Source organism: Crotalus tigris, unplaced genomic scaffold, assembly GCF_016545835.1.
Source record: "Crotalus tigris isolate CLP2741 ecotype Arizona unplaced genomic scaffold, ASM1654583v1 scf7180000017674.1595824, whole genome shotgun sequence".
NCBI classification, from domain to species: Eukaryota; Metazoa; Chordata; class Lepidosauria; order Squamata; family Viperidae; genus Crotalus; species Crotalus tigris.
Window position 1 is genome coordinate 487,801 of NW_024096559.1, and position 16,503 is coordinate 504,303.

The window sequence follows — 16,503 nt, forward strand, 5'->3', positions numbered from 1 at the left end:
TAACTGTCATAAATATGAATCAGTTGCCAAGCGTCCAAATTTTGACCGTGGAGATGCTGCAACTGTTGTAAGTCACTTTTTTTCAGTGCTGTTGTAACTTTAAATGGTTACTAAATGAACTATTTTAAGTTGAGGACTACCTGTATAAAAAAATTAAAAAATAGATTAGGGGGAAAAGAAGGAAAGGACAGAGAAAAAGCAAAATTGGGGAATGCAGACAAGAATTGTATTGTTTTAATTTGGCATCTGGATAACATAATTTTGACTCTGAAGAAAAATAAGATGAAAATAATAGGAAAAGGCTACTATTTTTATCAATCCTACCTATAGAATTATAATAGGAAGGTTATCCATATTTCTAGTATAAATATCTTGTCTTTCCTTTTATTACTAAGAGGCTGTTTTTTTTAACTTGTTGTGGATGCAGTGGTTAATTATTCATGACCTACCCCTAATATGTGGACTGTGGTAATGTTTTTTTTCCTCCAAATTGCACACTAAATTTTTCAGAACTGATAAATGTATACTGTTTCCCAGTCATTGGCTACTGGACAAAGCTCTAGCTAATTATTAGCGGTACTTCGAGTTGCATTGGTGCCCTACCATATTTACAGTATTAAATCTAGATTAAGATAGTTTTCTTGGTCACTAAAGATGAAGCTATCAGAAAATAATTAAGTTTGTACTATTTCTAGTTAAAAGGAGCAGCTTAGGTTTTATTCCTCTTCCGTGGAAGAAACACTTCTTTAGTCTGAATCTGCAATACTGTTACAATCAGTAGTTTCTACTGGTTTTGATCCTTAAGTATATTAATGGACTTCCAGAAACCAGGTTTTTGCATCTCTTAGGCTTTCTATTGTTTCATGTTAGTCTACCTTTTTCTTGATTTATTTCCAAATGTGAATATTTTTTCACATATTTACATTTTATATATAATTTAAAACAAAATATTAGGAAATACTTAATCTCTTTTCTAAAATGTTTTTAAACTTTGTTAAGCAGGCCAAGCAGTATTTAAGGTGATAATTTGTTTGTAATGAAATTTGCAGAATTAACCATAATCTAAAAGATACTTTCAAGTCTGATTTGACTCTTAATGATTGCGTCCATGCAGCTTTTGGAAGGTGTTTTGTAAGTGGTTTGCCATTACTTTCCTCCAGTCAATATGTTTTTCAAATTCCCAAACAACTTTGCAAGAAGCCTGATCCAAGTATGGCCAGCATTGCTTGGCTTCTGAGATTTACTATGGTTAGTTAGACAGTGTCATTTGCCGACAGCAAAATATGTTAGTTTGGAATAGTGATTAAGCCATCAGGCCAGAAACCAGGAGACCATAAGTTAGGCACAAATCCAACTGGGTGACCTTGGCCAATCACTTTCTCTCAGCTAGGAAGGAGGCAGTGGCAAATCACTTCCGAAAAAACTTGGCAAGAAACTTCAGGGATTGTCTAGGCAGTCTCAAGGATTGGACACAATTAAATAACATTTTATTATATAAATGGTTAGATAGGAAAAATATAAAGAATTCTATGTTTTTGAATTAGAAAGCTTACAAAATCCATTGGTACAAAATGAACTATAAACTGTCATCCATATGATTTAATAATGTAGAAGGCACCATTTTCATTACCTTAATCTTTGGTAGTAAAAGATCATGAATTCAAAATGTTGGGGACAGGAATTCTTCATAGTTGTGCTTTGCATTCTTGAATTAGCTTTCTGTATATTTAACCTATGTCTCACACCTTAAAAATTGTCCTAATGCAAAAACAATGTGAGTTTAAAGTTGTTGCATCTGACTTTTATAATGCAAGTTACTTCTAAACCTTCTTGCAATACTGTATTACTGTTCATTTATTTACCAAATATTGTATGCCACAATAATCAGAGATTCTTAGCAGCTCACTAATACAGTTCCTAAAATTACAACATAACTAATAAAAGCTCACTTAAACCCAAACAACAAAGCACTCAGTTCCAACATATCACCCTTTATGTACCAAAGATGCAACAAAGCTGCACTGTCTTAACTGCTTCCCCAAAGATAAAAATAGAGGGGACCAGTTGTGGGGCTAGGTGATCCATAAGGCTTATTTCTGAACCTAACTCTTCAACTTCATACGAGGAGGGAATCCTCAACAAATCTTTCTGGCATTCAGTACACAAACAGGATTACATGTGTTGCAAAAGGAAGGAAGGACAGACTAGAAGCCAAATAGAGCATATAGATCATGATAGCTGATGCTTACCATCTGGTTCCTATTGTATAGGTGTCACCCAGATTAAATCATCTGCTGTTGCCTTCTGTGCTAACTAAAGTTTCCAAGCAGTTTTAAAGGCAGTCCCAAGAGAGTGCATTATAATCATCTAAGCACAAGCTAAGAAGGACATGAGTGACAGCTGCTAAGGCATCCTATTCCAAGAAAGGTTGTATTGTTGGTATACCAGATAAAGTGAGGCAACAGTTCTGGCCATAGCTCCCACTTGGTATTCATACTGAAGCTATGAGTCCAGAAGAATTTTCAGATCAGAGGCTTGCTCTTTCAGGGAGAATGTAGCCCCATCTAGAACTAAAATTGGAACTAATATATTTCTTATGTTTCTGAAATTCAGTTTGAACTTCTTTTATCCCATCCAGTCCCTCACTTCTCCAAATGCCAAGTTGGGACCTTCATAGCATCTCCTCTTTGCAGATATTTAACAGGATATCATCAGCATATTGATGATGCATTACTCCAAATTAACAGATGATCATTCCCAACACTTTCTTACAGATGTCCAATAGGATAAGAAGGAGGATCAAGCTTTTTCCTGCACACAGGAATGGCCCGTAACTTAACCTCCCATCCCCTCCCCCACAATTATTTATAACAACCTCCACTTAGGAAAGAACAAAACCATAATACAGTGCTTCCAACTCCCAATCCTCAGTAGATGGGAATAAGCAATCCACAATAGCATGATCAGTGGCATATAAATGCCACAGACAGCCTGGTAGGACCAGAGGGCCACATTCACCCCAGTTAGATTCTGCTCCAGATCTAGATCTCCCTTGCCTAGATCTGCAACCAGACAGGAAGGTATCTAAATAATCTAATTCACTCGTGATCCTCTGAATCTGACACTCTACCATCTTCTTCATAACATTCCTCCCCAAAAGAGGAGACTGGGACCAGCTAGATCAGCGGTTCTCAACCTGTGGGTCGCGACCCCATTTGGGGTTGAATGACCATTTCACAGGGGTCGCCAAACAACTCAGTCCGCCCTTTTTTCCCCCTTTTCCTTAGATGTGCTACTCCCTTTTATTCTATTGGCTTTTGAAAGCCAATAGAATAGACTCTCTTGAATAGAGTCTAATTCTATTGGCTTTCAAAAGCCAATAGGAATTGTCCAGGCTGTCTCTGCCCTGCTGAGCCCACCAAAAGCTCCAGTCTGCAAATGATGCTGCAAGTTGTCTGCAGCGAAGGCGAGCTGTCTGGAAGCTTCCACCCCTCCCTGCTGAGCAACTACTAAAAATGTAAGTAAAAGAGGGCCAGAGGTGGGAGGCTGGTGGGCGCAGGGAGGGTTGCTGGCGCGCGTGGGGCCCAGTGGGTGCCTTACCTCCCTTGGGCTGGGCCAGCTGGTGGCTCAGCCGGTGGTCGGCCTGCTCCGTCTCTGCCGCTTGCCAGCTATGCTTCAGCCGGCGCAGGGGGCGGCACCACACATGTGTGGCACTCCCGAGCAGGAAAAGACCTCGACTTACGACCGGTTGGGTAGTCCTCGATTTACGACCGGTTGGGGTTGCGGCATTAAAAAGGTTGAGAACCACTGAGCTAGATAGAAGTAGTCCAATACAGCTGAACCATCAGAATACTACTATGGGAAGGCAGCTGGCTTTGATATATAGGTAGTTGTCAACTTACTATTAGTTGGAACTGGCATCTTGGTTGTTGAGCAAAGCAGTCATTCAATAACATGCTCATGTGACCGTTTCACTCAGTAACTGCAGCCCTGGCTCTCCCGGTTGCAATTATTAAGTGGATGAAGCAAAAGAGCTGACAGATAAGAGCAGACAGTTCCCTTCTATGTATGGAAGAGAACTTCAGCAGGGTGTAGGGACAGAGGGGAGAGAAACTCCTGTGCTGGGCTGGAGAAAGGAAGCTCAGGTTTTTGTGATCTTTGCAGGGATCATAGAGATTTGAGCTTTATTTCTCCAGCCTAGCACAGGAGTTTTCTTTCCTCCCTGGGCAGAAGAGAACCCTTGTGGGATGCAGGGGCAGAACCTGGGTCTTTGGGATCCCCACTTTGTTTCTCCAGCCCAGTGTAGGAATCCCTCTCCTCTCTATGCGCACAAAGGAATTCCTGCACTGGGCTGAATAAATAAAGCTTGGATCTTCACGGTCCACTTAAAGTTACTTTAAGATTAATTTCTTAGTTAATATAGAGTCAGCATAACTTTATGGCCAAACAACAGAGGAAAATTGCTCAAAAACATATCCCTTATCTTAACAAAAATTTGAAGGAAATGCCTATTGTGTTTTATCTAGTTTCTTTGTATTTTCGATAAACTTTTGACAGACTTATTGTCAGAAATAAATTAGATTAATAACCTATTACTGCCCAGACTTTAAATGGACTGTCTGATTCTTTTTCACAATAAAATAACATTTCTCCTTTATTGTGGTTGGCAGTGCTTTTTTTCTAAAAAGAAAAAAGGTGCCGGAACTCACACATGTCATGCAACCCGCCTTGCCTATCTTACAAGGTTCCATCCAAAAAAGGTGCCGGAAGTCCGTTCTGGGCGTTCTATGAGAAAAAAAGCCCTGGTGGTTGGAATGCATAGCATCTCTCCATCATGGAACACTAAATTCTGTTTCTTCAGGTCCTTTTTTTCCCCAGTCCCCAAATAGAAAAGATATCTATCTGCCTGTAGCACACAGCAGGGTTGAAGTATTAACATGTTTATTTTTTGTAAGCTACTTCTGAGAGGAAAACATTTTTAACTTTTTCCTTTAATTTGTAGATGGCCTTACATAGACAAAAATCCACATTTAATGAATGATCTATTTGCTATCTGATAATGCAGTTACTTTCTTGCAGCACACTAAAGCTGTATGAGGGGGAAACAAAGTCGTAGGTGTAAAGATGAGATTATCCCAATCGTAGCCAATGATTACTTATTGATGGCTAATTTCCTGCAAAGATCCCACAATTTTTCAAGGCTCTAGGGCAGGAGTGTCAAACTGCCGGCCCGCGTGCCGGATGCATCATACGGAAGCCACACCCATCCCATTGCCGGCAATGGCAAAACCGTCCCGATACGTTGTGCGACATCACGAGTTTGACATGTTTGCTCTATGGTGCTGCACTAAATCTTTTCCTATAATGGTAATATTGAGAAGTATGTTTCTCCATGTCACTACTTCTTGTGGTATCTGGAATATTTCCTTTCAATTCCAAGAAACACTTAACTTAGCCAACAGGTTTATTGCTTCAAATCATGTGATGATTTATTGCTTCAAATCATGTGATGATTTCTTTTATTACTGTTTTGATGCTATAAGAATGTATCTGTTTCAGTATCTATAAAGAAAAATTGTAAAAGGCACACCAGTGTCCGTAAAGAAGCAATGAACTAGTCCTTCATAGCTGCAGATGTTCACAGAATATGTTTACAGTTCATGAAAGTATATAGAACAGGGCTTTTCAACAAGTAGTACAGGTACCACCTGTGGTACATTGGCACCTGGCAGGTGGTACGCGACCATCCTAGAAAAGTAGCGGGGGAGGGAATGAGCTGAACCCGTGGCAGCACCGCACAAGCCTGAGCGAGAGATGGCTGGAGCTTCAGGCTATCAGGGCTCAGCGGAAGCGCCGGGATTGGCGCTTCTTTGGGACTGTCGGGTCAGCGGAAGCATCAGGATCAGCGCCAGGCTCCAGCTGGAGTTCGGCGCAGATCCTGGCACTTCCGCTGAGCCCAGAAGTGCCGATGAGCTGGAATGTTGCGGCATCTCCAGGGTCTTGTGATTTACATTCAGATGCTTGGCACTGATTCAAATTTATGACGGTCACAGTGTCCCAGGATCATGTGAAGTGACCAAAACCTTTTGCAACCACCCAGCAGACGGGGGGAATAAAAACCAAACACCCCCCCCACCCCAGCCCTGCTGCCAATCCTCAATAGAAATGCTCACAACAATGAAAACCTCGGACAGGAGGAAGAGCGCCGCCAGGCGGGCAGGCAGGTGTCTTTCTCGGCTGTGGCTTGGGGGGCACTTTTGTAACTTCGAACAATCACTAAGCAAACTGTTGTAAGTGGAGGACTACCTGTTACTTTATCACTTTTTTCCTTTGGGGAGGGTCATCAAGTTTTTGACACCTTGCTAGGTGACTGGTGGTACTCAGATGTTGCCATATCCTAAAAGTGGTACAATGGGTGAAAAGGTTGAAAAGCCCTGATATAGAAGACCATAATAAACTCTATTGAGGATGAGTCGTAAAGAAATATGATGTAATCCTGTGATCTTGATTTATAGCACTTTCTTGTTAGGAATGGGAAACCATTTTTTTCCTTTGTTTAGATAAATCTAACTTTTTGCATTAAGCTGTCCAACAGGTATGTACATGCTCTTTATTCCTTCTGGGAAACAGAATCTGCTGAGTATTGCAGAAAGTATGTTACGTTTCTTAGGTTCACACACCTTTTTTCTTGACATTACTAAATTTATCCTCACTGCTTAGATTTAGCTTGATGGTTTTTTCCATGTACCTTTGACAGAAGAATGATTTTGGCTCAAAACCTGAAATGATGAAATTTGATAGCTGCTTTGTGTTTATTAAAAAGCAGAATGTAGTTGTTTTCCAGTGACATAGCAAGTGGCTGTTGAGTTGTAGAAAGCAAGTGACATTTCACAACATTTGAACTGAAATTATGTACAGTGTTGGCAAATATTTGTTCCCAATCCTGATTTTTCTGGCATTGAAGCATTGGCAGAGGCGGGATTAATTATTGCTGTGCATATTATTTTGTTCTTCTGCCATTAAGTAGTGTTATACCAGTCAGATTCATTTTCTGTTTTTGAGGAAAGCTGGAAGTTATCACGATAGCCAGTAGCAATGTCGTTTAGATGGGAGAACTGGGTATAGAAAGGCCAAGCAGCCCTCTTTTACAATTCTCCTGTAAAATTCCTCCTCTTCTCCATAACTTATTAGCAATTCTTCCTCCCTCATACATAGGTTTGCATTATGAGGGAGAGATAATGTGACCAATCTTTGCAATATAGTTCTCCATTTACATGAGATTTTGTAACAAATAGCGTAGTTTAAATTATAATTGCTGATTGTTTGCTTGTAGAGTTTTTGTTTTTTTGTGCCCTCCGGTTATTGTTGACTCCTGGACCAAATATCTGCAGTTTTCTTGGCAAGGTTTTTCAGGAAATGGTTTGCCATTGCCCGTTTTCCAGGACTGAGAGAAAGTCACTGACTGAAGGTCACCCAGCTGGGGCAGGACTAGAGCTCATGGTCTCCTGGTTTCTAGCTTGGTACCGTAACCACTTTCCCAGACTGGGTCTCTGTAATAGCTGTTACGACTTACTGATGTATGCAGAAGTTAAATTGAAGCACAGATATAAATAATAAAAATGACCTTGAATCAAGCTTGACTCTTAATCCTTTTAGATATGTTCATGTAATTTTCTAAGTAACAGTCTGGAAATGGTTTGTCGATGCCATCTGCTGAATTTTTCTTCTAAAGACTTTCCATTTTAGCTTACAACCTTGCTATTTCCTGATAGTTTCCTATCCAAGTATTAATCAAGCCTGACCTTACTTAACTACCAAACCCAGAAAAGGTCAGCCAAGTGCTACCATTTGCTCAGACATGTAAATAGTAATACCCGTACATAAATGTATTGAGCTATATTTATCTAGAAAACAGTAATTTTGCTAAACATAATAGGGCTTACAAATAACTATAGATTGTATTTTAGTATTTGAAGATTTTCACATACAGTTCAGATATCACATTCCACTTCTCTAAATCACATACTATATAGGATAAATTTTGTTTCCTCTTTAGTACATCAATTTCATAACCTGTTTTTATTTAACCACCATTGGCTATGGCATTGAATCAGACAAATTATGATTGTTGTTAACCTCAAACTGTGGATTAAAGTGGTTTTGTGGTCTACAATTTGAAATTGTTACTATCGTAAGCGTAATTTGGTCAGTTAAGATATAAGTATAATTGTAAGAAACTCAAATACAAGGGAGTACTAGTATTTGAGAAGAGAGAGGAAAGTGAGAATTTTCAAGTACTTGAAATAGTACTTTAGTAAACCTTTCAGAGCTGGTTTCAACCAAATAAATCTTTAGTCATGCTCTGCAAGATAAGCTAACATCAATATCAGTACATTCAGAGAATATGGTTTATTCTAGACTACCTAGTACAGTGGTGGCGAACCTATGGCATGTGTGCCAGAGGCGGCACTCGGAGCCCTCTCTATGCTGTTGCCCCAGCCTTGCCTCCCCCCGCCACCCCCTCACCAGCAGCCCCCCTGGAGGAAAGTCGCCCCTGAGCATGGCCCACACGGAGCAGCACAGCCAAGGACATGGCAGCCAGGAAGCATAGGCAAGACTCTGCCCTCACGCCCCATCGCACACAGTTGATGCTATGAGGCGCGGGCAGAGGGCATGGCTGCCATGGCAATCTGCGGCAGGCCCTGGAGGCGGTGAGTGGCCCTGCAGGCAGGCAGGCAGGGTAGGGGCGGGGTGGGGGGTGGAGCAGGGCGGGGCCAGTTTTGGGGCACTCAATCTTAAAAAGGTTCGCCATCACTGACCTAGTAAATTCATGACAGGCTAAATTTTCAGTTGCAATGACCATTCTTTCTCCCATAAAGGATTGTTGTTCTATAGTAAATCAAATCAAATCTGTCTTGAACTGATCTTGACTGCTGGTGATTTCATGTACATATGTATGTAGCTTTTTTTCCCCTCAATAGTATGGATTTTTTTTTTTTTTAAATTCAGGATAGCCTCCAGCACTAAGATTTCCTAGTGATCTTTCATCCAAGTACCAAATAGCCCTGACTCCGTTTACCTTTCTAAGTGCAGCCTTTTTAATATAAGTAAAGTCACATGAAAAATAATACGTTACAGATAGTGGTGACAAAGCTAGAGGCAAAACTGACTGGAATTTGCACTATTTCAGGATTAGATAGCTCTTTGTTTCTCTCTGCTTGAATCTACAGCATTCATAATGATCAGTGACACTGAGGACAACATGAAACTACCCCACAGGATACATGGATATAAATTACCTATCTTAATTTTATGTCATATTATTTCGAGTATCAGCAAATATCTTTTTCCTAGGTTGTGGTATCTATTATGGTAGCCAGTGGTGTTTATTTTTCTTTGTTCGTTGGCCCCAATAAAATTGGGAGAGAGAAGAAAATACTATTGTTTATTTATTTTATTTAAATATTTTATGTATTTGCAAATTATTAAAATATATTAATTTGTCTGCATATAGCCTTCATTATTTTTTAAAGAAGGAAACTTATTTTTGTTCTAGAGAATTGATGGTTGCCTTGGATAACTTTGTTTTTCTAGATGGTGAGAGACTAGTTGCTGAGTCTTTCATTTCAGATATTCAGTTTGAATCCTGATATTTATGCCAATGTTTGAACCTTTTCTTTTTTGGACAAGTTCAGTGAGAGTTATTTTGCATGTTCATTACAGTAGATTTTCATTATTCCTATTAAAATTCAGCTCACTTGCCACAAACACAACTGCGCCTATAGACTTCATGCTTTCAATTTTTAAGAAATCAGATGGAGCAGAAACAGGGCTAAAACAAATGTATTACTGGCCTTTGTGGAGTTGGTCCATTGCAGTAGATGGAATACCTGAGTTATTCAGAAATATGTTATTGTATAGCTGAAGTGTAAGGAAATTAAGTACCTACTTCTAAGAGATATAATTCCTTCAAAACTGAATTGACAGAATAACCTTGAGATATGAATCTGCATTCTGTAGAAAGCAACTGTGCATAAGAGAAATATCTTATTCCACGGAGGCAGTTAAACATCAGAATTATAGCAAATAGACATTAATTATTTTCTTCTATAGACTTCCCACAGAGAGGAAGCCTGTGGAATAAAAACATTGTTCATATACAGCAATATTTCTATTATTTTAAACTCTTAATGGTTCAATTAAACTTTGCAATAATATATAGTTCCATTTCAAAGGTAATAGAATTCCAATTAATCCTTCTTGTAAGTAGTTTGTCACACAGAATTATTTTTCTTGTTACTTCAGCTTTATTGTGTTTGTGCTCTGACTGCAATCAAGCCAATGCCACATGCGAAACAGATGGCGCCTGTATGGTCTCAATAACAAATGTGAATGGAATGAAGCATCACACCCGGACATGTATTCCTGAAGTAAAGTTGATTCCTGCTGGAAAACCATTTTTCTGCCTTAGTTCGGAAGCTGTACGCAACACACATTGTTGCTACTTTGACTACTGTAACAAAATTGATCTCATGGTACCCAGTGGTAAGTATAATAATAGATTGAATATGAGAATGCTCTGTGAGTTTTTATAGGCAATTAAAGCAAGCCTGATTATTTTTATGCTGTAGTTATATCAGCCTTAATATATCCTGATAATTATTTAGTTATTATTTATTTTTTCAATTTAAATAGCTTCCCATCTTAAATTCATGACTCTGGACCACTAACACTGTTAAAAGAATGCATATAAATTTAATTAATTGAGAAGAAAAAATAAAAATAGGAACCATTGTAAAAACAAACCATCAATCACAGGTTAACATAAGCAGTGTATGGGATTCAGCCCAAATTTCTAACCCCCAGACTCGGTGACAAAACTAAGTCTTTGCAAGGGCTTACAAAACAGCTGATAGGGTCCAGAGTCAATTTAATCTCTACAGAAATTATATTCCAACAGTAGGTAAATAAAAAGAAAAAGCTCCCTTCCTGGATATTCCGAAATGGCATTCATTATTTTATGTATTTATTTATTAAATTTCTACACCACTCTTCTAAGTGACTTGGGTGGTTTACAGCATCTTAGATAAAAAGCATAGTAAAGCAGCTGGATTTTTTTAAAACACAACATAAGCTAATTTTAATATTTTTTTCCATAAGAGTTCATGTGCAATCTTCAGAAAAATATTTTAATACTTGAATTCTGGGGAAATAGCTAAGCCTGGACAGTATTGGAATTGGATTTATGTCAACAAAGATTGAATTTTAAAAAGCTGGAATTGTATTTAATATTGAAGAGATAGTTTTGGAAAGTATATTATTGCATCTGTTTATGGTATCATTTTGTACCAAATATAATAAAAATTGATGAAAACCTTAAAAGTACAGCCATATAAAATAATCAGTTGAACTTCTAATTAAATGTCACTTTCCATCATATTATACAGTCTCAGTCAGACAAGTTTTTAAAAGCCTATTCATTAGCTAGGCTGCAATATTAAATTCTATGAATTAAATTTTGTGGTAATACTACTATACACTCTTATGTGTAAAAAGTAAGAAATATTGTTGGGGAAGGGTTTGACTCCCTCTTGTGGCAGTACATTTCATTGCAGCATGCATGAGTGATTTCAGAAAATAATCTGCATTTAGAATATATGGAAATCTTTTAACAAAAGCTAAATAAAACATTTGGCATAAGATTATTTCTTAACCAATTAGGGAAGATAAAATAGAAAATTGAAAGCAATGCTTAATACTATTTAAATAATCTTTGAAAGTATAATGAAGTCTTTTGTCTTCCATACTGTACACTTAAGCTGATGTAAGCTTAAGTCTGTTTCCATAAGCTATGTTATCAAAAAGTCTTCACTGACAAATAAGTTCCTACTAGAGGTACTCAATCTTGGGGAGGTATTGCTTTTATTATATGTGGGTATATCTTCATATATATTAAATAAAAGAAAGCAGTAAGAAGAATTAGATTTTCAATGACGAAATAATAGTGTTAACCTTCAACAGGAATATAGGGCTATGAAAGAAGAAAGGTCTTATTATTTTGTTTAAAATCATTGGCCACACTACCACCCGCCATGTTTGTGAGTTCATTGAAGCCTGGCACTTCACAAACAATTCCATCAACAGACACATTGACCTACAACCAGCTTACAAACCATTCAGAATCCAAATCAACCGCACAACCAATCAGAGACAGCACCAACCCGCACAAGCTCCCTCCCCCCCACCAGCAGTTCACTTTCCAATGACCCTGACCTGAAGTAATCTCCCCATCACAAGATCCACCACAAGCCTCTCACTGATGACTCACACCTGACCCTTATTTGACACAGCTATACCTGAAACCCTTACAAACAGAAGAGCACAGAAACAGACATCCCCTAAACTCTGCTGAAGATGTTACCTAGCCTGGTAATGCAGCGTTCGGAAGCCAACCCACAAGGTCGGAGAATGAACCTTCACCCTCATCTTATTCCCGAGCTACAGATATTCGCCACTATTGCAAACCAATGTTCTGTTTATTGGCAATATGAGGAAAAGATAGGGAGAAACTTTTAAAGTACTAAAAACATTTATTTGGTCTTTGCTGTTTGCAGTTACTTGTTTATATGTAATGCTAAACAAAAATTTAATGTTATGAACATGAATCCTGATTTCCTGTTTTTGGTGCAGCAGCAATAGGGGATAACAGAAATATCCACTTCCACTTTTTTATGGTTTTGGTGTAATTACAAGCTTCCATTTTTAATCATTAAAAATAAATGTTTCTGATTTCATTGTAGCTGAAGTACATGCATCCCTGAGACTCCAAGGCATGTCAATTCCTTTAAATGTTTATTCTTACTTTTCAATTGTATGCCTTCAAATCTATTGAATGTAGTCTCTATTATTTTATTTTTTTTAAATCCTTAGATATATACTGGGTTTGAATTTGAAGCTTTTCTTTCTTGTCTTCCCTCTCCAGGACATTGGAAGGATAATGAAACTTCTTCAATCTGGGGACCTGTGGAACTGGTGGCTGTCATTGCAGGGCCAGTCTTTCTTGTGTTCATCATTATGATTATATTAGTTTTTGTCTTCCATCACCATCCACGTGTGTACCACAATCGTCAGCGGCTGGACATGGAGGATCCATCTTGTGAAATGTGTCTATCCAAGGACAAGACTCTGCAAGATCTGGTCTATGATTTGTCTACTTCTGGCTCTGGTTCAGGTATAATGTGTCTTTTATTTAAAGATTTTTAGTTTTATCATAAACTTCAATATATAAATGTAATCTGTATTGTTAACCTAAGAATACCAATGCCTCCTAGAGATTTTTGCACAACTTCCACCTAAATGGCTACCCGTTTTTTTTTTTTTTTTTGTACTGGAGGTTGCTTTAGAGTGTTTTCCACAAACTGTACCTGCAAGGTATTAAAAGCTAAAATTATACACTTCAAAATAAATTAACTCATTGTCACCAAAACGTGCAGTTAATTCTTCCTTTAAATAAGTCATACAGAGCTGTAGGTAACTGTATTTGAAATCAAGGTGATATAGCGTTTTATTAGTACTGATTCTACTAAAGTTAGTAATAAGAATGCTAACAAACAAGGTGAAATATTAGTAATAACTTACTTTTTTTTACAAAACTTAAGTTTCAATAAATGATAAAATACAAAAGAAAGAGTTAGGGAAAACATAATACAAGGGTAAAAATATTAAAAAAACACACAGAAGAGACTAGCTTCTGGCTTTCTTTGATATAGTTACAAATCCCCTAAATATAAAGTTAAGGTAACCTTTAAACCATAATATACAGTATTGCCATAATTATAAACGGTTATAATCATCAAATCCCAACATTAAAATTTTGTTTCTTTCAGTTTCAACCCAAAAAAATCCTAAAGTCATTTCCACAGAGAAACAAAGCTAGATAAAGAACTCTCTTTGATCAAAGCAGTCAATTTCACCATTTCATTCCATTAACTTCGCTGCCTATTCTGTTGTAAGAATTCGTAACTCCTTCTGTCTCTGAGCATGCATCAGTCTCGCGGTTATCTTCTATTTAAAAAAAAGTTCTGTTTTCCTTCAGTTTGTCCGTCAAACCTAAAAGGAAAATTTCTTATTTCAATTGTACATTTATTTTAAGAATTCTCTGAATTAAAGTACATATCTGATCCCTTAGCTTCTAATAAGTCTATCAAAAATTATCACAAGTACCTTCACACGGGTTGCATTTCCAACATATATTTATATATCTTTGACAATTTATCCAATATTAAATACCAACAATACATTATCTTGCAGAAATTCTCTTTCAGATTATAATTCAATGTAATTTCTTTCCATGTATATATTTATTATGTTTTACCAATGGGAATAAAATACAAAACAGAAAAAGCAAATATCCAAAAGTAACAACAATAATAACAACAAAATGTGTAGAAAAAAAGGGGGAAAAAGACCCAAACATCTAACATTAAACACACAAAAAATCCACTCTGGCTGGATTTTATTTTTCTTTTCAGCATCCAATTCAATGTAATTTCAATCCTTGACTCAACATATTTTCCCACTGATCAAGCATTATATTGTATCCAAACTTTTATTAGGTTTATACATCTTAGCAATAGCACATTCATCATTAATACACAAATTAGTTCAAAGTCAGTTTCCTCATTTGCACAATCATAATTCTTATCCAGTTTAAACTTTTCTATCAACTGAGCATAAATGACCTTTCTTTATGAATTCTACTTTTGAATTTAATTTAGATTGTCCAAAAAAAGTCAGTAAATAGGCATAAGTCAACCAGTTTCATGTAACTATCATTTCTGTTTTGAAAAAGGCTTTTTGAGAAAAAAAAATAGAGGAATTTTAGAGGAATCGTTCTTGGTTTATACCTATTCCAAACCCTCAATTTGGCATGCCTGATAAAGTGATGGGAAGTGCAGTGGCCAAGCCTTAGACCTAAGTACGCGTGATGGAGTTACTTACCCCAGCTCCTGCCCACCTAGCCGTTCAAAAGCATATAGACACAAGTAGATAAATTGGTACCAACTTGGTGGGAAGGTAACCGTGTTCTGTGTGCCTTGGCCTATAATCATGGCAGCCCCACAACACAGAAGCGTCTTCAGATAATGCTGGCTCTTCGGCTGTGAATTGGAGATGAACACCACCCCCTAGAATCAGGCACGATTGGCAGCAGAAATCTTTTACCATTTTAATAAAGGGATTATTAAAATATAGGTTAACCCCAAGTTTATGATACCATAAATAGCTGTGCCACCTAAATCTCAAATCAAGAATTCCTATTCCAGTAACCTGTTTCTTAAAGTCACATTCATGCATATCAACAGTAAGCAAAGAAATGCAGTTTTAGGTGCATTGTGTCACTGCCATCGTGAGCAGCAGGAGACCGTGTGGATCGTTGCGCCAATCATGCCAGTCCGCCATAAGCGGCAGGAGGCCCCAATGGCTTGTCATGCCCATTGCGCCGCTGCTGCCACTCACGGCCTGCCACGAGCTATGGCATCAGCGTGCTGAGGCACGTGGCCTCCTGTTGTGAGCGGTGGACTGGTGTAATCAGCGCGCCATATGGCCTCTTGCGAGCGGTGGCAGCGGATGTACCACGTGATATGCAGCCACAGAAGAACTCAGGCAGCAGCACGACAGGTGTCAGGGTGTGGGTGGCCTGACTGCGGCAGTCCTAAGATAGCAGGTGCGGGGCATGTGGGGCAGCTCCACCGCCCACCTGTTACATGTGCGCCTTGCCCCAAAACTAGGACTTATTTTGAGGATAAGGCTTATATTAGGCACATGCATAAATTTCAAGCTAGGGCTTATTTTTGGGATAGGGCTTATTTTTGGGGAAACACAGTAGAATACATCTATGGCAACGTCATTTTTGCCCTCTTTTATATTGACCTGAATGCATTCAAGACAGTTTCCATCATTGTTGTGCTCTATTTCTGTAGAGATGTAGTTATTTCATATATATAGTGCAACTCCACTTCCTCTCTTATTTGGTCTTGTTTCTTTTAAATAATTTAAATCCCTCTAGCTGCATGTTCCATGTGTGGGTTTCATCCCACCAAGTTTCCGTAATGGCAACAATATCATATCTGCCTTCATTTACTTGAATTTCTAGTTCACTCTGTTTATTGTTCATACTCTGTGTGTTGGTGTATAGACATTTGAGTCCTTTTTGGCTGACCCTGTGTTTACTTTCTACCTAATCTATCTGGTGCCTGAATTCCCCTACTTCCTTATCACCTGTTTGATTAGTCTTGGTACAGCACTCACTATTATAAGCTTGATTTTACTTGACAGCAAGATTGATATTCTTACCCGCACAAATATCTATTACATTTATAACCCTATTAGTTTTAGATTGCTAGGGACAGTAACGTTCTATATGTCCCCGTTGTTTAGTTTAAATGTTTCTCCAGAAAGTCTGTGAATCTAATGCCAAGTAGTCCCTTTCTTTGACCGATGCAG

At 38.1% G+C, this 16,503-nt stretch overlaps 1 protein-coding gene across 3 annotated transcripts in view; it reads left to right on the forward strand.

Moving 5' to 3' along the window:
* The window catches only part of ACVR1B (activin A receptor type 1B), a 38,344-nt gene that overhangs the window by 8,856 nt on the left and 12,985 nt on the right, over positions 1-16,503 (forward strand). For 2 of the 3 annotated variants that reach the window (XM_039337317.1, XM_039337318.1), the window contains exons 2-3: positions 10,306-10,545; positions 12,983-13,231. In XM_039337317.1, the coding sequence (XP_039193251.1) occupies positions 10,306-10,545; positions 12,983-13,231 (489 nt within the window). Of the gene's footprint in view, positions 1-3,496; positions 3,518-10,305; positions 10,546-12,982; positions 13,232-16,503 lie in introns of those variants that run through there. The other variant, XM_039337319.1, reaches the window with a different exon arrangement.